At 42.4% G+C, this 25,668-nt stretch overlaps 1 protein-coding gene across 2 annotated transcripts in view; it reads left to right on the top strand.

Moving 5' to 3' along the window:
* The window catches only part of LOC124787195 (flocculation protein FLO11), a 628,869-nt gene that overhangs the window by 478,163 nt on the left and 125,038 nt on the right, over window positions 1-25,668 (top strand). For both annotated transcript variants that reach the window (XM_047254321.1, XM_047254320.1), the window contains exon 3: window positions 12,889-13,042. In XM_047254321.1, the coding sequence (XP_047110277.1) occupies window positions 12,889-13,042 (154 nt within the window). The remainder of the gene's footprint in view (window positions 1-12,888; window positions 13,043-25,668) is intronic.

The following is a 25,668-nucleotide window of genomic DNA, read 5'->3' as shown; positions in this document are numbered from 1 at the left end:
CGTTGAATGGAATGTATAGCGCCTTGAAGATCGGCTTTAAAATGAATACCAACAAAGGTATGGAACCTAGACGAAGGAGCTGAGACTGTGGCAATCAGATTGTGTAACGAGACATTAAAAGTTGTGGATGAGATTTGATATCTGGACAGCAAATTAACTGATGATGCCAAAGTAGACAGTTATATAATGCCGACTGCCAAGAGCAAGAAAAACGTTTCTGAAGAAGAAAAAAAAGTGGGGAGGGAGAAATTTTGGCAATGCGTAATAAAAATTGTAAGTGTACGGAAGTGATTCCTGATAGTATGTTTGTCGAGTGTTGCCTTGTACAAGAGTTAAATCTGGACGATAAACAGTTTATACAAGAAAAGAATAGACGCTTTTGGTATATGAGATTACAGAGGAATGCTGAAGATTGAATGGGTGGATCGAAGAACTGTTGAACTATTGAATCGAAAAAAGAAAGTTTTGCCACACTTTTCACTAAAACAAGGGTTCGGTTCACAGTACATATCCTGGGGCGTCGGGGGACCGTCAGTTTCGCAGTGAAGTTAAGTGTGCAGAATAGAGATCATAGAACGAGACCAAAGCATGTTAAAACGAATGTAAGTTGCAGTAGTTCGGTGGAAATGAAGGGGCTTGCACAGCATAGAGTAGCGTTGACAGCTGCGTCAGCCAGTCTTCAGACTTAATGAAAAAATGCTATTTTTTCGTTGAACAAATTATTGTACAACCGTCATAATTGTTTATAAGAAAATGCATAACTAGTAATTTATCAGTAGCTATGGATCGCTTAGTGGGAAACAGAAACACTACGAAATCAAAGGTTCGATCCCCAACCAGTCCCAGAGCTTTTCTGTGACTTATTTCCGGCAATGACTTGTTTATGTGAAAATTGTTGACTTGCAACGTTGTTGAGAGACAACATTAAACTTTAGGTCCCCCTATAACTGCCTGACCAAGTGATCTCAAAGGCAGGAAGGAAGAATACATCACCTCCAGTAGATCTAATGAAGAACTGTGCTATTCCAATCTGTCACTGTGCTTGGAGCAACTTAATTTTAATTAGTTTCGAGTGGAGGCCCATTCATTTTTCAAATGACTGAACATTGTCCAGAGATGATGTTATGAGCCACCTCAGTGTCGTCTTTGAATTACTTGTGCATGTAAACATCATTGCATAAATACATTGAAATTCTTTCTATACACGTAATAAACCTGCTAGAAAAACCTTTTCTTACGATGTACGAGGGGCGTTCAATAAATAGTACAACTCTTTTTTCTCTAGGCTAATTTCCGTTGAAAAAATGCGGAATTTATTGTAGGACTTCGTGAAATATTCTCGCTTCAGCCCCCATAGTTTAAAGTTGGTGGCGTCGATATACATAGCTTTCAAAATGTCTATAGCGGAGGTGCGTTCCAAGCAGAGAGCTGTCGTTGAGTTTCTTTTGGCGAAAAACCAGAGCATCGGAGATATTCATAGGCGCTTGCAGAATGTCTACCTGGCAGTGAACAAAAGCAAGGGGAATCGTTGAACGATGCATCTGTCATCATCGCAGTAAGGTCGCGCAAACCAGTCCGGTCTCCCGCGTGCCGGCCGACCCCATACAGCTGTGACTGCTGCAATGTTGGAACGTGCGAACACTCGCATTCGACGTGATGTAAACAAACATTTCCTTCTCTATGACAACGCAAGGCCTTAAACAAGGCTGCACACGCGAGAGGAGCTCACAAAACTTCGTAGGCCTGTTCTTCCTCATCCACCCAACAGCCCAGATCTCGCACCTTCCGACTTCCATCTGTTTTGCCCAATGAATGATCACACCGCGAGAAACAGTGACGGGGAGGTTAGTGATTAAGCAAGACACTTGCCTCCGACGTTGACTAGTAGAGTGGTACCATGCAGGCATACGAACCCTCCCAGTAAGGTGGCGGAAAGCCGTCGCATTGAACGGAGATTATGTTGAAAAACAGGGTATTGAGCCCCAAAGAGTAGGGAATAATATGGCGTATTGGAATCCTCAATAAAACCAACCTGCGTTCAGAAAAAAACCATATTGTATTACTTATTGGAAGCTTTACGTATTTATCGACGATCCCAGTAGAGGTATTGTAAGTCATTCAAACGTAGCTTATGCCTGCTGTTTACACATGGCAATGCATGCAGTTTACACATGACAGTCTAAATTCATTATATATATTAAATTAACGAAATGTTTAAATTAGTAACGTTTTGTTACTGCCCGCTGCAGTGAAATAAATGTGTTGTCATTTTTTTTTGTCTCATTTAGCATCTCTTCCCTGTCTTTACAGTTCAAATTATTTGGTTCTATAAATTTTCCGTCATTACAGATATAGGGTTGACTGCAGTTTGTAAGTTGTTTTGCTGCATGTCGCAACAGTGGCTTAAGTGCAAAAAGAAGGCATCGTTCTCCTTCCTCTCTCTAGTATACAGTGGACGCCAAACTGTTCCGTCGTACGGGCATCTGTGCGTTGAGCTGCCTCAGCCACGCGCTCGTCAAGAGTTCTCGGCTGCCCTTGAACTGCCAGTGGCCGTAACACGGCTCTGTCGAAATGTCTAGCTCACTTCTCTGTCCCCCTGTCAGAGCGTCTCTCCACGGCCGGTTTCCCGTCCTGTCCTTGTCCAGCTGAACTAGCGCTCCGTCTCTAACGGCCTCGAGGTCGACGGAACGTTTTTTTCATATTTATACTAATCAAAAATATCAGTAGACCTGAAAAAATATTCCTCACTTTGATACGGCAGCGGGACCCAGACATCATCGTTTGACATTCTGTAATTTAAGCGTATTGGAGATCACACACTTTCGTGACCATGTGTGTGATGGTGGCAATAACAATGTATCACATGTGTGTGCCTATAGTATTGTAGTCACAAATCTGGGAAAGAGAACTGGTTCATGTAATCTGCAGCATACATTAGTTATAGATTGTCACAGTGTACGATAATCTTCCCGGGAAGTGGGAGTTTCATGGCTGGTTAATTGAATTTGTGTAGTGAATGCTGTCTAGCCTTCTTCGGTTCCATTTAGTATTTCCTTTCTGTGGTGTTGTGTAGATCTTTTTTTGCGAAGACATACTGAAAACATCGAGCAAATTCGGGAATTCTGTTGGGAAATTTACGGTTTTCTCTCGGTTCATAATTTTTTCAATGCAACAAAATATTTTTTACTTCCTCTGAAATAGTCTGTATTCGCTTATTTGTTTGTTGAACGACGTCATTTTCTGGTGCTAAAACGTTCACTCAGATAACCATTCTTTGTTTAAGTAGTTTTCTCTACAATAAGTTACACTTTTTCGGTGAGTTGTTTCTATTTTGTTTACCACGGTGCCTAACTTATCGGTTAAGATGATTTTGCCGAAGTGCCGATCAATGCGATATTTGTCATCTCAGAATTGTACTCGAGAACATTAGAGAACATTCTTAAAAGCTCGAGAACATTTTGGAACAGTCCCGACTTTTTCCGTTTGAAGAATTCATTGATGAGTAAAAGATAGAAGATACCACGGTGTGATGTCGACCACTTCACACACCTTATCTCCTTAAACATAACAGCTACCACCGCACAGCCACTGCTGCGCACATTGGGAGGACCAAAGGTGCCACAAGACACAAGAACCAGGATTGGCGCTGGGTATATTTGGAGGTATCGTCAACTTCACCCACAAACATGTCCGTTTTAACACTTTCTGGTAATGAGTTCCAACAAATGTTTTTCTTCTACTGTTTCTGAACAAAAATCGGATGCCGGAGAAATCCGGATAGCAGGGTTTACCCTAGACTTTCGGACAAACCCTGTGCCAGGTAGTTTGAGCAAAAATCCCTCGGGACGAGGAATGCCTTCCTCGAGCAGGCGGTGTCCCAAATCTCTGCTTTCGAGCTGTCGTCTCCGCACCTTTCCCGACACCGCCAGTACGCTAGGGGCCTTCACATGTTCAGTACTTATTAACAATACAATTATTGCCAGTCACTCAGTATACTGAAATTCTGACATAACTATTTCCGGTACGTTAGGCGCTTCATTTGGTAAAGCGAAAGATGTCGAAGAATGACGAAGCGTTTGTTGCCATTTAATTAACTGTGACCGTAAAAAAGAGGAGAAAACGAAAGTGTGAACGATTGAGAAAAAAGGAACGACACACCCCATGTTAATTTCCCTGGTAAAATCTGATCTCTCTTGTGGCTTATGCAAATTTATTAATGATGTCTAGGACAAAATAGAGCTTCAATCGTTATCTAAAATAGAGAAAGAAAACATGGCGTGTTTAAAGTCTGCCTGAATGGGCTTCATCATTTCTATGCTACAACTACAGTACACCTTATTTATTAACAGAACTTAACACTAATGTTGATAATGCTTCTCAAATGTAATTAATAATTTTAAGCAAAAAAATTTCCGCGGACTAAGAGTTCTCATAACGTTTTAATATGCAATTTGCGAATAGAGATTAGTCCACTTTCTGAATGTGGCCAATGGCTTTCAAGGAGCATTTAATGTTTCCGTTATTTTCATAATATTTTATATTTCTCTCTAACTTGTCGTTCATCCTCCTCATCTTCTATTCAAGATTCAGCTTTAATTTCACTTTGAATCTAGGGTGAGCATTCCCAGAATTATTATTTATTTTGTTTGTGCCGCCTTTCAGCAACATTCGGCGTTCGGTGCCTTTTTCCGTAGCAATTCCACATTGCGATGGCGATCTCCTTATTCTGTAGCCCGGACTCAAAAAGCAGCCAAAAAATTGAGTCTTTCGTTATCAGGAGCTTGCGAATGAATTTCAGTCCAATCGTTACTTATGCCCTTTGGGTTTACCAATGCGAGCGCTGCATACACGCTGACGTGAAGTCTTATAAATCTTTGCTCTGACGGTACTCCTCAGTTAGACCGAAATCTTGAATTTTCCTCCATAAACTGTACTTCGTATAGAAATAACATCCGCTTACTTCAGTTGTGGGGGAAACACGACGAAATATCATTCACTTCTCTTGGACACCATGAGGAAATCCTGTTTAATCAGACGGAACAGGTGAACATAGGGGTCTCTCTTCTTATTAGAGAAGAGAGCAGGACGAATACTACATGAAGAATGTTAGTTTCGTCAGTCGCTCCTCTAAGTGTGTACATATGGTGTAGATTTGTGTAAAGTGCGTGCTATATCACTTAGAAGTTCCATCTATAAAAAGTGGGATGACCTTCATAACTTCCTTTCCCTTTCTTTCCACTAAAAAATGATTCTCTTCTAATCTGCTGTTTTCCAGAATAAAACTGCTGCAGTCACCATCTTTTAATAGATCTTGAAGCAGGTCGGTTTCAGAGCAGTGCTCGGGCTCTTGTTTGCTCCTCCACTCCTAACTACTCTGATAACGCAAGGACCTCTTTATATTTTCGGGTAAGTCATTACCGTAACAAAATGATAACCTTTATTTTGAAGTTCCCCGTTTTATCCACTCATATCTGGGATAACTGGTGAGTTTATTCTCGAGTCCGCAGAGATGTTCGGACAAGTAAAACACTGCTGCATTTTTCGAATACATCTTCCCCTTGTACTGGTAGGCCTTTTTGCTTAAGGACACCCATAAAAAAAACACCTTTAGATTCTCAAAATTTACGATACGCCTACAAAATCACGATACATGTATCCAGTGTAATGAGAGTAATGGCTGCCCTTGGTCGTTGTAACAACTTCCGTACTGACAATCGTACTGGGAAAGTCGGAAGAAAAGCAAGCATAGGGACTTGTATTTCGACCAGTGCGACGTTCAAATTGTGCTTGAGGGAGAAGGGAGAGGGAGCAAATACCGTTCCCTCGGGACGGGAAAGTCCTTTGTGGGAACTGTTGTCGTCCAGCGGCCGAGTGTGGGGTGAGTGGTGGGGGAGGAGCAGGGGTAGGGGCACGGCGCCTATGACCTCGGAACAGGTAAATCCTTCAGTTCACCCGTTATTTCTCCGAATCTCTGGAATCTGCAAATGTCCTTGTTCCCATATGTTCGGACATTGAAAAATCTACTTCTGCACCTGAAATAGTCACACATTAGCGCTCTGAGACTGGAATTTGTATTTGTTCGCTCAGGAATGTTTTCGTGCTTACTATGTTTTTTTCCGATGTAGAGAAATTGCGTCACTCGTCGTAAACTACGCTCCTGGAAATTGAAATAAGAACACCGTGAATTCATTGTCCCAGGAAGGGGAAACTTTATTGACACATTCCTGGGGTCAGATACATCACATGATCACACTGACAGAACCACAGGCACATAGACACAGGCAACAGAGCATGCACAATGTCGGCACTAGTACAGCGTATATCCACCTTTCGCAGCAATGCAGGCTGCTATTCTCCCATGGAGGCGATCGTAGAGATGCTGGATGTAGTCCTGTGGAACGGCTTGCCATGCCATTTCCACCTGGCGCCTCAGTTGGACCAGCGTTCGTGCTGGACGTGCAGACCGCGTGAGACGACGCTTCATCCAGTCCCAAACATGCTCAATGGGGGACAGTTCCGGAGATCTTGCTGGCCAGGGTAGTTGACTTACACCTTCTAGAGCACGTTGGGTGGCACGGGATACATGCGGACGTGCATTGTCCTGTTGGAACAGCAAGTTCCCTTGCCGGTCTAGGAATGGTAGAACGATGGGTTCGATGACGGTTTGGATGTACCGTGCACTATTCAGTGTCCCCTCGACGATCACCAGTGGTGTACGGCCAGTGTAGGAGATCGCTCCCCACACCATGATGCCGGGTGTTGGCCCTGTGTGCCTCGGTCGTATGCAGTCCTGATTGTGGCGCTCACCTGCACGGCGCCAAACACGCATACGACCATCATTGGCACCAAGGCAGAAGCGTCTCTTATCGCTGAAGACGACACGTCTCCATTGGTCCCTCCATTCACGCCTGTCGCGACACCACTGGAGGCGGGCTGCACGATGTTGGGGCGTGAGCGGAAGACGGCCTAACGGTTTGCGGGACCGTAGCCCAGCTTCATGGAGACGGTTGCGAATGGTCCTCGCCGATACCCCAGGAGCAACAGTGTCCCTAATTTGCTGGGAAGTGGCGGTGCGGTCCCCTACGGCACTGCGTAGGATCCTACGGTCTTGGCGTGCATCCGTGCGTCGCTGCGGTCCGGTCCCAGGTCGACGGGCACGTGCACCTTCCGCCGACCACTGGCGACAACATCGATGTACTGTGGAGACCTCACGCCCCACGTGTTGAGCAATTCGGCGGTACGTCCACCCGGCCTCCCGCATGCCCACTATACGCCCTCGCTCAAAGTCCGTCAACTGCACATACGGTTCACGTCCACGCTGTCGCGGCATGCTACCAGTGTTAAAGACTGCGATGGAGCTCCGTATGCCACGGCGAACTGGCTGACACTGACGGCGGCGGTGCACAAATGCTGCGCAGCTAGCGCCATTCGACGGCCAACACCGCGGTTCCTGGTGTGTCCGTTGTGCCGTGCGTGTGATCATTGCTTGTACAGCCCTCTCGCAGTGTCCGGAGCAAGTATGGTGGGTCTGACACACCGGTGTCAATGTGTTCTTTTTTCCATTTCCAGGAGTGTATAAAGGAAGGTGGAGGTCGACGTCACGCTGCAGACTTGTCATGAGAAAAGCGAATTAGAACCACAGTAGAGAAACGCGTGTGCAAATTCATTGGTAACTGTTCGCAACATGTCACATACAAGGTAAATACAATGTCCGTGAAATACTTTAAGAAATCTGTTAGTTAAATAGTAAACATAACTTAACAAATGCTACAGTATATAAAAGACTAACTCTTAAAGTGTATTTTTCTTTTTACTTCGTGACGCCGACAAGTAAGTTTGGAAAACCGCAACAGGGAGCCACGGACAGTAGTTGATGAAAATGGCGGCGAACCACGGAAAGTATGTTGTGTGGCAGAATTTGCCAGTTGCCAGTTGGTACTGAGTGCGCAAAGAGCTTTCTGTGGAAAGTTTCACAAGACACCACCAGGTTACATCAGTGTTGTGAAATGGCTCGAGAAATTCGGGAAGGATGGATCTTTATGCGATGCAACGTGTTCGTGCCGACCAGATGTGTCAGAGCATCAGAGCAGAGGTTGGCTCACGCCACAACTTGATTCTGTCTTTAAACCCGATGACGCCCCTGGACTTTACCACAGTAGTGTACGAGATTACCTGAAAATGTGACGTTGCCATGTCGCTGGACAACCCATCCTACTGCCGTTCACCTGGTGCTACTCGAGTGGCCACCACGCTCACTGGAGTTGGCGCCTTGTGATTTTTTTCTTGTAGCGTTAACATCAAGGATAGCGTTTGTTATGTTCCGTCTCTAACGCAGTATCTCCAAATCTTGCGACGCCGCATCGCAGCGTCTGATATCGTTGATCGGGTATGGGCAGAATTGAAGTACAATGTTAGTAAATATTGTAAAAAATACTTTGAGCGTTTGTTACGTTCTTCGTGGCAATTTGTGTTATTCATCGACTTCACAGTTCCCCTGCACAACTACCATGAAACACGTCTCGATGAGCACGGAATGTGGGTTCCGACATGAGGACAATTAATGCCCTCTTTCCACGCCTTTCCTGTAGTGTTTAGATTTCGAGCAGTAGCCCTTCCACATAAGTAGTAGTAGTAGTAGTAGTAGTAATAATAATAACATAACGTCTGAGACAGGAAAGAGAAGAAATAATAATAATAATAATCATAATAATAATATCCAGCGCACGATGTGTGCCCAACTTCAGCAATATCTTCAACTCCTGTCGGAGATCCAATCTGTGATCCGTTAAAGACATTTCCTCGTAACACACGTGCTATGTTCGTAGGTTACCTTCTCCTTGTGTAAAACTATTTCTTTGCATCGGTCGTATCTTTGATTTATTTGCGTTCTGTGCTCTTCGGACCTTGCATATATAAGAGAATTCTTGCGATGGTTTCTTTTATATTGCTTTTTGGCATATCAAACCTCCAAGGCTTAAAGTCAAATTTCTGCCTGTCACTATTTTTCAAGAACAACTGAATTAAGCACCGCTGGTTAAATGCTGACTCAACCACGGATTTGTGCGTTGGACGTGACTAATGAAATTAATGGATTCTCATATCACTCTAACATTTATTAATTAACAGTGATTTCTACATATGATATTCGCTCATATTACGAAGTGTGACTATACTTTTAAACCATGTAACTACACCAAAATTGCAGCTGTTAGGTCTTAACCCAGGTAATATCCCACTTTCTTTACACAGAAGCATTTGTTAATACTGAATTCTGCGTACGAAATTTCTCTCATTGTGATTCTTTGATGACAGTTTCGAAGGGTAAAGTATATTTTTAAACGTAAATCTACACCAAAATTTGCACTTGTTAGGCCGTAACCCACCAATGTGTTTTGGCGACATTTATGTATGGACTCAGGTACACGCTATTATATCTTGTATCGTTTAAGGAAAATATGTTGGCAGCCACGGGTTTTTCTACTAGTTAATTCTGTGTATTCTTCGTCCTTTCATTCTATAGCCAGTTCAGGTTTGGGAATTTGTAGGTGCAGCTGCTCTGAAGACATTGACGATAATGGGACCACCCTAAGATGACAGCAGATAACGCTAGGGGACAGAGCCATTTCGGCATTAATGGCATGACGTAACGTTAGGAGCTAACTGGCATAGCCTGTCCTCCACGGCAAACATCCGTTATCACACGTGGCATCTGGTTTGCAGGATTCACTGTTCAGTAAGTGGGGTCAAGCTATCAGGTTGCCAATATATTTCAACAATTTTGCCGGAAAACTTTACAAAATCGCCCAAACCATACGATTGAAAGAGTTAATGAAACACTTGTTTAGGAATTGAAATTTTTGTAGGAAGTAGTTCCGGCTGGGATAATCTGAATGATAATTCATACTGTAGTTTGCATACGAATTTTTATTCAATAAGAAAGTTTACACCTATAAAGTACGTCTCAGAATTTGGAGGTGCCTTACGCACTGTAGCACTTTTTCTTTTTTTAAATTGTAACATGTATTCGTCTAGCATATTCAAAGATTTCAGTTATAGCCATAAGACAACTGCTTGTTTTGAAGCAATGGTGTACCCGTATACCACAAACTGCAACTTGTTTTGGCAACTCATTTGCGGCAGAGAAAATATTTTTCTTAGTTTCGTTTTAAATTCCGAATTTTTCCTGAGGTCAGGCTTATAGTAAATGTGTACAACACAGAAGGAGGAGGAGGAGGAGGAGATGATTATTATTATTATACCTTTGAACCAAAGTGTGTTAATTGTGTTCAGTGCTTTTACAGACCTAAAAATACCTGACTTGGTGTTGTTGTGATGGGTGCTATAGTGATATGAAGGATAAAATTAAGAAACATGAGTTAATGAAGTTCGCCTCTGTAACATTTCAGATGGGATTTAGCATAAATGAGATCCCAAGAAACAGATTTCACCACAATAACATCACTGAGGCGAACTAAGACCTAGATGATGATCAGATGTCCTCCTAAAGATGACCGAGCGAGGTGGCGCAGTGGTTAGACACTGGACTCGCATTCGGGAGGACGACGGTTCAATCCCGCGTCCGGCCATCCTGATTTAGGTTTTCCGTGATTTCCCTAAATCACTCCAGGCAAATGCCGGGATGGTTCCTTTCAAAGGGCACGGCCGACTTCCTTCCCCGTCCTTCCCTAATCCGATGAGACCGATGACCTCGCTGTCTGGTCTCCTTCCCCGAAAACAACCAACCAACCAATCCTCCTAAAGATGAAGTATCCAGCCTCGAATCGTATTGTACAAAATTAATATATTCAGCTGTAACCAGTTAAAGTGTACCGTCTGTGGTTTCTATAGGATTCAAACAGTTTTTTTTTTTTTTCTGACTACAAGAGCTACTGAAGTTCACTCCCTCATCCACCCACCCAGAGAGAGAGAGAGAGAGAGAGAGAGAGAGAGAGAGAGAGAGACGTTCGTAATTAATGACTGGAATGGGCATTTCTCCATAAGCGTCTCCATACGTTCAGTCTAGGTGGTGTTAATCACATTCACCGCCTGCGGTGACATTTCACCCATAATTGGGTAACACACACAGAATAGAATGTGTTTCATTGTCTTGTTACTGATGAGTACGAGTATTCGATTTTGCCTTGCAGTTCCTCGAGCGCAAAGATACGTATCAGTGTTGTGACTTACTAAGGTCGAAGAGCTCACTTATTTCAGTAACGCCGTATAGAGTAAATAGCTGAGTGCGTATTCTAATAAAACGTTCGTCGTTATGTATAATATATACGATTAGCGTGGTTGCCAAAACTAGAGACGGTAGATACACGGAGTAAATATAAGTTTTTAAAACACGGCAATGGAAACGTGAGATAAATGTAATGAAATATGCGCGCAAATGTCAAGGCCTGGCTACTATGGATTGTACTGGGCAACCAATCACAGTTCCATCGCAGCACAGGTGTGAAGAAATGAATCCCCAAAATCGTAAATGCAAAAAAAATACGTAGAATAACTGCTGAACCATAAAGTGTTTTTGGCTTACAATAAGATTAAAAATTTATTTAGGTTACTAGCTATACCTGTCAGATATTTATAGCAATAAATTTTTGTTTGCCATCAGCTGTGTATATAATATTTATTTTTGTCCTGTTTCGCTTAATTAAATCACTAATTCACCGGAAGAAAAATGGTAACATTTGTTACTATAAAAATGCGTATTTCATAGAATTCCACGTTTTGTCATTGTCACGCGTGGTGTGCGAAAATGCCTTCTATTAGAAATGTGCATTTTTAAGCCAACAGTTGTTACAATTTTTCTTCCAGTTGTTGGTTTAATTAACCGAAACGGGTCAAGAATAAATATTATATATACAGCCGATAGCAATACGATCCTACTACTAATGTAATATGGGAACATGTTCATAACTATTTCGTTGCATATTTATTATGTATATGTAATAAGAAAAATATGCGGAAAGGCCACTGTGGGTGCTTTGGGAATAAAAGAAGCGAAACGCGCATGAGAGTGAAATAAATATCGTTTCATTTGGTCGGAGAGCCACACCTTAGGCTACTACTACTACTAATGCTACTACCACTGTTTTACTTGTTCGGTACTACATTTTGTGTATACGATAGGGTGTCCAGTTAGTTTTTATTAAAAAACTGGACAGTTTAAAAAATTAAGAAAAGAACAGGGACAATGAACCAAAAAAGGGCGGGGGCGGCAAAAACTGTATGGACTAAATTTAATGAACGAAAAAGTTTTCGTACGCGTCATGCACACACATGATATCAAATGACTTAACAATAACTATTCTGCTCCATTGTCACCGTACTTTTGACTTTTATGTATTTTATCAAGAAGTGCAGTTTCATTTGAACACTGATGTGATGTTTCATCGTATTAACGTGATCTCCAATGTCAAACCTCCCGTCACGTCCGAAAACAAAGTTTGATTTTCGCAACAACACTCTACAGTTTCTCCGCTGCTAGTGGTAAAAGTAACTTACTTTTTATATTGCTCTTAAAATCACGCTTTCGTTTTGGCATGATGAAACTGAACGTGAATCGGTACTACCAACTACAACATTACCAGTAAATAAACAAAGTTTGTAGAGCGAGCTATACAAGAAGCCCATTCTCACGTATGTATTCGCGCAATGGACAGTAAATTGCAAATCAACATCTGGTAGCGTAAAATGCGTTAGCCAAGCGGAATCACAGAAAACCGGGACATTCGAGAGCCGCAAAAAAAAACTTTCGGGATTGCGAGAGAGTTTGGGAAACAGCGAGACTGCCCCGGGGGAAACGGGGCTAATAGACACCCTAGTATACGAGCAGCATCAAGAATCGGGGCGCTGATGATTTGGCACAATTGCTTGTTGCAGCCTGAGCGAGTGCTACTTCGCGGGGAAGGGCGCGGCGCTGGTGCTGCCACCGACGGACCGCGTGCGCACTAGCAGCCGGCGCGTGAGCTCCGACATCCAGCAGCACCTGCAGTCCATGTTCTACCTGCTGCGCGCGCAGGACACGCTCAAGATGGTGAGTACGCTCTCGCTGCCGCACGCCGACCGTGGCGTCGCGGCCCGCGTCTTGGCCGCCGCGCGCCGCTCCAAGGGTCGCCCCGGGGCACCCCTCGACGTAGGCCGCGCCCCGAGGATGGAAGCCCTCAAGGTAATTCTGTGCTAGCTGCCGAGCACGCTGATCTTAGGACGTCCGTGGATAGCGGCAATACTAGATTCTACCTTTAGTAGCTTGGTGCTTCTTTTAATTTGGCATTACATGCAGCAAATGTGCTTGCTGGTTAGTTGCAGGTTTTTATTTCTTTGTATTTTTAAAGGGCGTAGTGTGTTATATGCATCGAGAAATTATTTTGAACTAACAGCTAGCTTGTTACCTGATGCTGGGGATTCGGCATTAAAATTGTTGATTCATCTATGATTGAGAGAGGCGGTTTTTTGGGTGCTTTACTTGTATTTACACATTAGATAGTGATGTTAGAAATGTTCTAGAGCTGTGTACAGATTGTTTCCTTGATTTTTAATTGTGTTGCCAACTGATGAGAGTGACCCGGTTCTCGAACTATCGCAGATGGAACGTGGTACCGATATGTGAAGGAATGTATCATTCTTGTCGGCGTTCAGTAGCAGAACAATGCGAGACACTGTCTAGCGCATGAATTTAAGTATCTACCACCGCATATGACAGGCATCGACCGAAACAGACGGCGAAGCTATCGTAGAAGAAGGATATTGCATCAGCGGAAGTCGTCTCCTGGGAAATACCCCAGAAGTTGCTTTCCGTGTTTATCAAATGTCGCCCATGTACTGCTGTCAAGAACTCTATACATAAAATTTCTGGTTTCTTCGGTAAATTTGCTACAGTGACTTTGCATTACGTCCTGAACAGAGAGTGTCGACAGTCGCCCATCCTCTTGGTGCAACAAGGACGCTAATTGAACTGATTAGCGATTGCTAACAGAGCGTCTCGGTAGCTGGATGAAGTCGCCTCGGCTTTACCGACTCGTCTGTCCTCGTTCTGCTTATCGTTCGATTTATTAGCGTGGTTTTTACATCTCGTATAAATAGACTTACGGTCTACACAGCTCAGTGTGATACCAAAAAGCGCGATTATCCTTGCTCAGTTTCAAGTAAAGCCAAACTTGACCATGGTCCTCCTGCTGACTATTAGAAAATTCACAGCTCGTCAGTCAAAACTGCCTTATCGATTAGCAGGTGAGGTTTATCTGCGAGTTGAGGAATCGGTATCTGGAAGAATTAATATCGTGACTTCCGAATTTAGATGCTGCACTATGAGTAAGAAGGCACACTTTGGTGTCAGGGCTACGTCAAAGGACTTTCCGTTCGTGGTTACCATTAGCTCGTGATTTCGTAGTTGAAGCTAATTAGAGAATTCTGTTATCTGTACCGTGTATTTGTGGAATATTTCATTGATGCTTTGAGGAACGTAGACATATTCAATATACACTTATGTTCATATTATTTCTTGTTTTGTTCTCATGCCAGATAGAAACATTCCGATTCCGTGTTTTCCGTGTGGATGCAAAATCATTAAACGTTACATATCTTTGGTAATAACAGTCCCTGTACAGCTACAAGCTCGCGGTGGTTGTCTGAATTGTCTGTTCAGTCTATGTTGTCTGACGATGGTCTAGAAATTCAAAATCCAGTTCACAAAAAAATAAAAATAAATATTAGTGTGGAACATTAATTCTGTGTGTTTCTGTTTTTAATAAGTTTTGTTTACCATTACCCATAGCTTAAAATGCTGGTACTGGTTCACTCATGTAAAAATGTTTGACTTCAAGAGATTAAACACCGTGCTCAGGGATACGAACAAACTCGCAGTTTATTTACCGGAAGCCACAAGTTCTGCTTTTGGAACTGCTGCACACGTTAAAGTATTGTAGATTTTCCTATTCCACGAGCGTCAGCGCAGTCTGTGTCGACGAGAGATCTAATTTCCTCATTATCAATTTCATGAATATATTCCTGGAGACTAGAGCGATAACAACTCTGTTGCTGTTAATATCAGTTTCAAAAGTCATGTTGCTAAATTTCAGACGTTTTTATTTAGCACTGTAGGAACCTTTGTTACTTTCCCTCCGTCTTTACAGATGACGATATCTCCAATATTCTGCTTCAGAGCCAGTGTCACTTCTCACAGACGCCCTTATTTTTCACATTGCCTTGCAAATAAAGATGTACGCTGTATCTAAAACTTATCTCAGTAATTAGCATTGTAAGTTTGTTCTCCATGCTTGGAGGATATTCTTTAGAATTAATGGGGACTAAACATTATGTGTCCCGATAGGACGGGAAATTAAAAAAGAAAAAGTGAATACCAAAATGGTTTTGAGCACTATGGGACTTAACATCTGTGGTCATCAGTCCCCTAGAACTTAGAACTACTTAAACCTAACTAACCTAAGGACATCACACACACCCATGCCCGAGGCAGGATTCGAACCTGCGACCGTAGCAGTCCCGCAGTTCCGGACTGCAGCGCCAGAACCGCACGGCCACCGCGGCCGGCAGTGAATACCAGAAAGGGTTCATGAGTGTATTGACTTCAACAATATCACCAGGTTGACGCATTTACCTTAACGCTGACCTAGGTCTTCTTATCTTCGTAACATAGTGCTTCTTTCTGGCGAACCATGCTGTCACGGTGCCCTCTGCAGTTTTCTTGTTTGGGAAGTCGTGTCGTACGTCCAACTACTTCACCTCCGAAAAGCTGAAATTCGCTTAGTGGTAAACCAGATGGTAGATAAAGTGATCCGTCACTTCAGCTGTGAATAATTGGAGTAGTCATTCAGTTGATGCAGCAGCATTCGGTCGGCCATCGTCGTTCTTTGGAAATGTCTTCACTATGAAGCCACGTTTATTTTTGTACCTGGCAACGACTTTGTGCTCAGAATGTCTCTGTACGTTATCAGGCAGAGACTATCTAGACTACATTTTTGCTCCTGGCATTTCCGCTGATGGTGAATGAGTGGTCCCTACGAAACATCGTTACTGCCCCATATGCACCTGAACTGCCGTAACTGTAGTCTCGTGGTTATTTCTTGATTTTAATCAAACGCGGATACTGGGAGTTTGAAGAAAGTGAATCCCTGTGATGCACAACGCCTTTCTGGTGGATTCTTCGAGGAGCAATCTTTCTGCAGAGGAGGATAGCTGGTACACAGTTACGAGAAGTCTCTCTGCCTTCTTGGTGGTTATATGGGCAAATAGTCAATGTATGTACTTCCTACACATGAATGTTGCTTCATTTTCACCCTTTTTAGTAATAAAATTGAAACAAAACACACATTGCTAAATGTTTAATGTATCGTGGGCTTGGATACTGTTGAGGAATTCTCTATTCACGACCGTGCGCTTAGCATTTCGGTTGAAGTACTCTTACGCGAATCAGTAGATGTTTCGCGTGTCGCTGCAATTCGTGCCGACTATCGAACGTCGAGTCTGAGCCGCTATTACGCAGAACAGCGATCGATAGTAATAAAGACTGCGGTAAGAAACTGGGACAACGACCGGCGGTCATACACACGGGCGCTAGGTTCATATAGATTGCTGCGTCATATCATTTCTCTAGTTGCAAAAGTAACTACACCTGTGACTGTAGTTCCTCATTGTGTACCGATGTATATGGGAGTAATGGACTCTTAGACTCAGAAAAACAACTTCAACGTTGATTGTAATTTCAACAAACGAGTCACGTCCTCCTGTCGTGTAGCGAACTTCTGTTGATAGTATCACTTTTTATTCTAACACACTGTCATTTTCTTTTCCTTGTTCTGCAGGAAGACAATGAACACTGTCTAAGGAAATAGGACCACCGACGCTTGTTGGCGTGCTTTCGATATTACATTTGGCAGCTGCACAGGCGAGTTCCAGTGAAACGCGCGGGCAGAAAATTGCTTACGAGAAGGCAATTCAAGCCAATTTGCAGATAGCTTTAGTAGAAACGAGTTAATGTGGGGTGACCGGGTCATGCAGCTGTTAACCGCAGAGCATGTGAGGGAGCCTCTTCCTTTTAACATCTTTCACTTTCTATCCCCATGGGCAGCGTAATGTTCTACTGCGAAGCGCCTGTGGCCTCAATGAGGAATTGGATGATTTTACAATAACGATCGATGTTTAAATCTGTATTTTGTGTTCAGTATGGGCAACGCAGGATTGTAAACTATGCTGAATCCTCTGCAGGTAGCAGATGCTTCACCGGTTCCCTGATAATCTATCATAGACAAAAGGTATTTATAATTTTTTACGCCAGAATCGAAATAGATCGTTGTTCATCCTATGTGCGCCGCTGCATCGTATAGATATCAGACTCTCGGTTGATGATTCTTTATCTTCTACGTCTTACTGCAAGGTAACACTTTGAGTGCTTCTTCATTGAAAAGTGAGGTAATAGCCGTATTTGTATTGTGTCTGCGTGTTCCAATTTAACGTGAACTTTTTATTGGTTGCACATCCTTTCTTATTTAAATATCATTTTTATTTCCGATGCACTGACAGTGTAGAGATGAAATGCGAGGCTTCAGTGTTCTCTAGATGATTAAAGCACACGGTAGCAGAAATATACGGACTGTTATGTTTTTAGTCTTTGTCCTCAGACAGTGCAGCACAAGTTACGTTCCGCAACCGTCTTGCCCCGCAGTTCCTGCAGATCTGCCGTGGATATACTTCAGGTACTCGAAAGAGCTATGAGAGCTACATTTTTTCTACTTTTTCGTGTTCTGTGTTGTATGTATGTGAAATTGTGGACTCTCACAGTGAATGGTCTGTAGGACTGCCACATTGTAAAAGAAAATTTTAAGGTTCTGATTTTGTGATCACGTAGAACTTATTTTTGTCAGGGACTTTATTATGGTCCTGGCTTGCGTGGTATGTGCTATTCTGAAAGCCCACAATGGAATCGCGTTTCGTTGCCTTAATAAGGCATCGCGTAATGTGTGTGCTGAGTCTATTGGCAGCGCAGCTAGGTCAACGCGGAGCAGCTGTGTCTGCCCGCCCGTCAGTCATTCCACTCTCGACCCATGCAACGCATTGCGTTGAATCCAGGAATTACATCCATAAAGCGCTCAATTTTCATAATGAATTTTACGGAATGAGCACATTTGCTATCTACACACATTTTATGTAGTAGGTTAGATGCTTCACGGCAGTTCCACAAGGCTGTTTTACTATAAACTTTGTTATGAAGAAAAAGCAGATATATTTGGAGGCGAAGATGCAAGAGGTGGCAAGGCTGTATGAATTCTGAAACTATTTTTTAAACTAAAATTCTGAAACTGTTTAGTTTAAAAAACTATTGGCCCTGTGTAAAGTGAACAGACAAGTAAATACGATAAGAGAATTACTGCGTATGTAGCCGTTGTTATTGTAGTCTCCCAGTACTGTTGCTGTCAAACACGCGCTGCAGTTGTTTCCTGTCGACAAAAGCCTTTCTATGGCGTCCGCTGCAATCGCAGATTGCTCTGCCTTTGAAGCGAAAATTACTTTTACCACTTTTAAATTGAATTGTTTAGCGTATAGCCTAGGCGTGATCATTATCAGTGCGTGGCCGGTAGTCCAATGGAAATACTTATTTTTCTTTGTTAAAATTCCATGCCAGGCTGGTTGCGGTATCCTTACAAAGGAGATATTAATTTTCTACATCTGATACAAAAGGAGCCTAAAATTGATTTACCCACGGCGCACTAAAAACCTAGCAGAATATGCGCACGCCACTAAAATCCAGCCTTCCAAGATACTGTAGATTCATTCCCTCATAACTTCTCTCTGTCGCATTTTATGTAATGGAGTACGGTAGCAATATGCTATTCGCGGATATTCTACAGCATGAACGTCTTAATTTTCGGTCCAGTCGGCTGTATTCCGTAGGACATGGTTGCATGCTGCTATCGGCTTTCATCTATTATTACGATTTAATTCGTTTACCCATCTTCTAGAACAGTTGGTCACACATTAACAGTACTGTGCTAGCACTAACAAAGTTATCCGTTGTACGTTCCAAAGCGTATATACTAGGACCTTGAGAAAGGTTAACCCGTAAGATTGGGAACTTCTTAACAGACAGGATGCAGTACGTGATATTGAGAGGAGGATCTTCAGAAACACAGAAATGACTCCAGATGTGCCCCAGGAAAATGCTGTACTTACTTAATAACTTAGTGGATGGCATTAGTTGCAGTGTCAGACTTTTCACAAGTGCTAATTGTTTATGAGGAAGTATGAGTTGATAAATATTGTGTTAGAATCTATTCATATCTGGAGAAAAGCTCAATTTTACGCAAAGATTGGCAGCTACTAGACTAAACAACGGCGCTTTGTGTAGTAAAATGTAAACTTACGCAATTGACAAAAGATAACACTCCAGTATCTTTTGATTGTAGAGTTTATGAGTCGCAGCTGCAGCGAGCCACATAATTGAAATACCTAGGATCAATAGCATGTGGAGATACGAAATGGATCGATTTGCGTAGTCTTTGATGTAAGCAGAATAAACTGCAGTTTTGGTTTATTGACATGGTGCTGGAAAACTATTTCGTTTGCGAAAGATATTGCTTGCGCTCGCAGTGTAATACAGCTCAAGGTGCGGGTTGGGCGTCCGGCGTTCTAAGAATGGACGTGGGTTCTTTACTAAGGAGGGTAGCGCAGACGATCACTATTTCGTGCACCTGTTTTCATTGTAGAACGTACGAATATTCTATTCTTTGACCTTCTAAAATTTCCTCTCGTAGAGACCGTGATAGTAAAACAAACTATGATAGCACGTACAGAGAAATGGAAGCAATCATTCCACCCAAACTCGAACCGTGAATGGAATGCAATGAAACAGATACCACTGATACAGGAAGAGACCTCAGTTAATTGTGATCCGTGGAGTGTAGATGTGGACGCCTGGTTTGGAGAGTGTAGTTGTGGCTAAGTATGCCTACACTCGTTAGGACTCTGCTATGAAGGTACGTTTACGTTTGAATCAGTCCTGAGAAGTCGCTACCGAGCAATGACTGCAAATATTGAAAAGCTTCTATCACCGTCCTCCGTGATGGTTTTGTTTAGCAGTCTCACTCGTCACCGCGTTCCTAGCGGTTTGCGGTGCTCGAGATAAATTTGTGCGACGCATTTTATATAGTAGGTTAGATGCTTCGACGCTGTTTCACAATGCAGTTTTATTATAGTCTATAAACTTTGTTATGAAGAAAAAGTAGATATATTTGGAGGCGAAGATGCAAGAGGTGGCAAGGGTGTATGAATTCTGAAAACGTCACAGGTATGTCCTTAAAAAGACCACACGGGAAGTATTGCGTATGTAACTGGTGTTACTGTCGTCTCTCAGTAGGCCTACTGTTCCTGTGACACAAGCCACTGAAACGCAGACTAACATCTACCGGCGGTCGCTGATCAGTTCCCAGCCGTGCTATATACGCGTAAGTCTAAGTGTAGCTAGTCATGCTTTGATAATCCAGACTGGGTGGAATTAGTCACTACTCCAATAGCAATGGAAACTGCGCTGTACCATATTAACTGCGCACAAACAGACCCCCAAGGTCCCACCACTGTATTGGAAACTGCATACAACTGGGACTCGGAGCACCTCTTCCAACTACTTAATGCAGCTTCCGCAGACGTCTCTAGATGGACAAAATATAAGAACTGCACAAAGCATGCAGTTTATTTGCTTAAAATATGCCCTACCGTGTCCGTCTCTTCAGGCATCACAACTTATTTCTAGCTAATGGCTAGTCGATGTAATAGTTGGTCCTCCCCTACTGTTCATATGCGCATGCACAATACATCAACATCTGCCTTCAAAAGTCGGAAATAGTGATCATAACTCCACGAACACGATTGCAAATTTATGTGATCTGCCCCCAATCGAAGAAAAAATCATTGTGGATGACGAAGTACCCACCGTAGCAACCGCAGCACGATAACGCAGCTGTGCTCCGCGACTCTCGTCTTAATCCACGGATTAGTACCAACCGACTCCCAGGTGCCGCAGGCAACCCCCGATACTGTGTAAACATTAGGACCTTTCAGCTGATCACCCTTGAGCTGCAGTACTTTGATTTCGACTCAAAAGCGGGTGTTCTCGTTGGCCATTAGCTTTATTCAGGCTACCGAGCGAGGTGGTGCAACGATAACAGTCTGGGACGAAAGCGGTTCAAATCCTCGTCCGGTCATCAAGTTTTACGTTTTTCACGATTTCCATAAACCGCTTCAGGCAAACGCCATTTTTTTTTTTTTTTTTTTTTTTTTAGGGGATCCTTCCCCGTGGTTCTCTAATCGACAGACGTTAAACCCTAATCTGCCTTCATATTTTCGCTCACTTCAGCCCGTATACGGTTCTCATATCATTATTTCTCAATATTGTTCCTAAGAGAATAGGCAATGTTACGGGAAATGTTTATAAACTTGGAACCAACCTAGTAGATTCCGACCGCAATAGTCAGCATTCCTCCTGACCCTTCCCCCAAACCGACTATAGTCTACTGGATTAGGGGGAAAACCAGCCCATTAGATCCCAGGGGCAGACGAGGGTTGATGGGTCTTACGGTGTCTTGGACTTTGTGGCCTGTGACGTTCACTCGGTGTTTCCGATCGCAAATGTGCTTGCGGTGGATTCTCCAATCGTTTTAGTAAAAAGAATATCGCTTCACAGTTTATCCAAACTTAAGACTGGCTACGCACATAGTACATAGGCATGTTTAAATGCTTTTTATTTATTTTTACCTTTTTTCTTTCCTCACCATTACTGCAGAGAATTATTAAACATTTGGTCTTTTTAATATCTGACCTAATTTTTTGAAGAAAAAAAAGCCAGAGATTTGAAACTTCACCACAAATGTTCAGGGATCAGAGTAAAATAGAAGTATGATTACTTTCTCCTTTTACTTTCTGACGACGCAGCTACAAAAGCATTTCACACTGCAGTTGCCGGTTTCGACCAACCTGTGGTCATCATCAGATTAAAATCACATGCTGCATTCGGTGAAAAGACGTTTCACTTGCGTTGTCATCTTAAGTATCTCCTAAAATTACGTGTGAACATAACTATATTTAAATTGACAAAGTAACGGGAAACTTAGGTCGCCAGTGCTAGCATGTGATTTTAGTCTGATGACCACTGGCTGGTCGAAACCCGTAACTGCAATGTGAAATGAATTTGTGATTGTGTTTTCAGCAAATAAAAGCATTTCTTGGTAGCCGTAGTGTCTTCTTGGAAAAAACGGAGATAGTGAAAGGAATGAAAAACGTAACAATACAAGCCGTGTAATGTCTGTTTCAGTAGCATTTTATATAAAACTGACAACTTTATCATCAGTGTTTATATTTCATATAAGGGTGTTCATTGCGATATCAGCACGTTAGAAATGCGTATGTGTGGAAATTGTAACAAGTTTTTACTTGCAGTTTGCGAAATTGTGGTGGAATATATACAGGATTACGGAAGAACATACGTGGATTGTTGTTCAAACTTATTTTACTCTTGCAAACTTAATTGATTTAGTTTGTATAGACAATTCGAAAAAATACACAAGTATTTTTAAAAAATTCACAAGTATTTAAAAAAATACGTTTGTTATTCTGTAATCCATACTTACTATAAAATGTGTGTGTGTGTGTGTGTGTGTGTGTGTGTGTGTGTGTGTGTGTGTGTGTGTGTGTGCGCGCGTTTATTCGTTCGTTCGACATCTCCTCCTCAGCCACTGACCGATTTCAACCAGACTTGATGATGATAGTTGGTTTGTGGGGCGCACAACTGCGCGGTCGTCAGCGCCCGTGCCCGTGCCCGTACGAAGTCCCAATTTTTACACAGTCCATTTTGTTTTCACAATCTAGCCTAGTCACTCTCACAAATAATGATAATGATGGTGAGGACAACACAAACACCCAGTCCCCGGGCAGAGAAAATCCCCATCCCGGCCAGGAATCAAACCCGGAACCCTGTCATCCAGAGGCAGCAACGCTAGCCCCTAGACCACGAGCTCCGGACTCAACCAGACTTAGTACACATATAGCTCACTGTTGAGAAAACAATCTCTGTGGGGATAAGAACCATCTATTTATCAAAGGGGTGAGGGTGAAAAAGAAGCGCAGCATGCGACGCATGAATTCCCAGATTTATTCATCCAATGTTTGAGAATGAGAGCACTTAACGACTTCCAACAAACTTGACACACAATTTCAAACCTTTGCGAATTTTTCCCCCTGTGACAACCCCTACAAAATGATGAAAGGAACGATGTTTATCGCTTATTACTTTTTCACTATTCACGCAGCAGAAGTGCCACATGAGGCATGGCATTATAATTTATTACTTCTTTACTACTCACTGTTTCGCGACACATTTTACAGACAGTACGCACATGTACTGCTGAATGTAACTGCAAAATTGTATCACTGTACGACTGACCCTTAGTTCATGAGATAGGAAGTCGTAAACAGTGAGATGCGTGAAAAACTGCCTCATTTTGCATGGCGTTTAAATTTATTACTTCTTCGCTAGCAACTCTATTCGCAATAAGTTTCGCAGACAGTATCCACATTTGCCGCTGAATATACTTACAGTCTCATATCATTGTATGACACAAGGTTCATAAACGGTAAGATGCGTTAAAAATTGCAGCATCGTGCATGGCTTTTAAATTTATTACTTCGTTGCTACTAACTCAATTTGCAACATATTTTGCAGACAATATTTGCACATGCCACTGAATGTAGCTACAAAATTACGTCATAGTACTACACATAGTTAAGAAGATATGACGTCATAAACATTAAGCACAAGGCCAGGCGCTGCGTTCTACGGGCGTAGACACACAGCTATAAATAGATACCTCTCTGCTAGGTTTATATCTATGCCGTTACAGTTTCGCAAATTGCAATTAGGGAAGTACTATACTTCCCACACATTGTGTGTTTATAACGTGTTAATATCACAATGAAGGTCTTTACATATAACTTAAGCTGTTGTTGTTGTGGTCTTCAGTCCAACGACTGGTTTGATGCAGCTTTCCGTGCTTCTCTATCCTGTGCAAGCCTCTTCATCTCCGAGTAACTATCGCAACCTACATTTGTCTGAATCTGCATACTGTATTAATCTCTTGGTCTCCCTCTACGATTTTAATCTCCCCAAGCTTCCTCCCCTGATGCCTCAGAATGTGACCTATCCCTTCTTCTAGGTTGTACCACAAATTTCTCTATCTTCGGTTCTGTTCAGTACCTCCTCCTCAGTTCCATGATCTGCCTATCTAGTCTTGAGCATTCTTCTGTAGCACCACATTTCAATAGCCTCTACTATCTTCTTGTCTACAGTGTGTATCGTCCATATTTCCTTTCCATAAAAACTGCATCCCACACCACAAATACTTTCAGAAAGGACTTCCTGACACTTAAATCTATACTCGAGGTTACCAAATTTCTCTTCTTCAGAAATGCTTTTCTTTCCCGTGCCATTCTACATTTTACGTCCTACCTACATATCATCAGTTATTTTGCTTCCCAAATAGCAAAAATAATCTTCTACTTTAAGTGTCTCATTTCCTAATCTGATTCTCTCAGCATCACCGTTATCCTCGTTTTGCTTTTATTGATGTTCATCTTATATCCTTCTTTCAAGATACTGTCCATATCGTTCAGTTGCTCTTCCAAGTCCTTTGCTGTCTCTGACAGAATTACAATGTCATCGGCAAACTTCAAAGTTTTTATTTCTTCACCCTAGACTTGAATTCCTACTCCAAATTTTTCTTTTGTTTCCGTTACTGCTTGCTCAGTATAAAGATTGACTAACATCAGAGATATGCTACAACCCTGTGTCTCTCTCTCTTTACAATCACTGCTTCCCTTTCGTGCCCCTCGACTCTTATAACTGCCATCTGTTTCTGTGCAAATTGTAAATAGCCTTTCGCTGCCTTTATTTTACACCTACCACCTTTAGAATTTGAGAGAGTATTCCAGTCAAAACTGTGAAAAGCTTTCTCTAAGTCTACAAATGCTATAAACATAGGTTCGTCTTTCCTTAACATATCTCCTACGAGGAGAAGTAAGGTCGGTATACGTCGGGTGTTCCTACATTTCTCCGGAATCCAAACTGATCCTCCCCGAGGTCGACCTCTACCAGTTTCTCCATTCTTCTGTAAATCATTTGTTTTAGTATTTTGCAGCCGTGACTTATCAAACTGATAGCTTGGTAATGTTCACACCTGTTAGCACCTGCTCTCTTTGGATTTGCGATTATTATATTCTTCTTGAAGTCTGAGGCTATTTCTCCTGTCTCATTCACCTGCAACTTCAAAATGTGCATTGCCATCGTAAAAAATCGACTGAGATATACATTATGCAGATTTTATTGTTAGATTTTTCGAAATAAAAGAAGGTTTCATTTTATCACATATCACTATTGACAATATGCCATGTTTTCCATAAAATCATATAGAATAAAAATCGAGTAAATACTCTTCCCAACACGCGACTCTTCAGGTTCTTGTGTGGCAGTTTCTGCAATTACTTTTTTTCCCTCTCAGCCACCATGGACATGCAAATTTTGCACCTGCTTCTGGGACCCGCATGGTGGGACTGTTGAACCCGCGCGGCCTCGCGGGCGCACTGCCCGTGTAAGGACGGGGTCCC

Source organism: Schistocerca piceifrons, chromosome 1 (assembly GCF_021461385.2).
Source record: "Schistocerca piceifrons isolate TAMUIC-IGC-003096 chromosome 1, iqSchPice1.1, whole genome shotgun sequence".
NCBI classification, from domain to species: Eukaryota; Metazoa; Arthropoda; class Insecta; order Orthoptera; family Acrididae; genus Schistocerca; species Schistocerca piceifrons.
The sequence above is the reverse complement of the archived record's forward strand: the minus strand, read 5'-3'. Positions and strand labels throughout refer to the sequence as shown.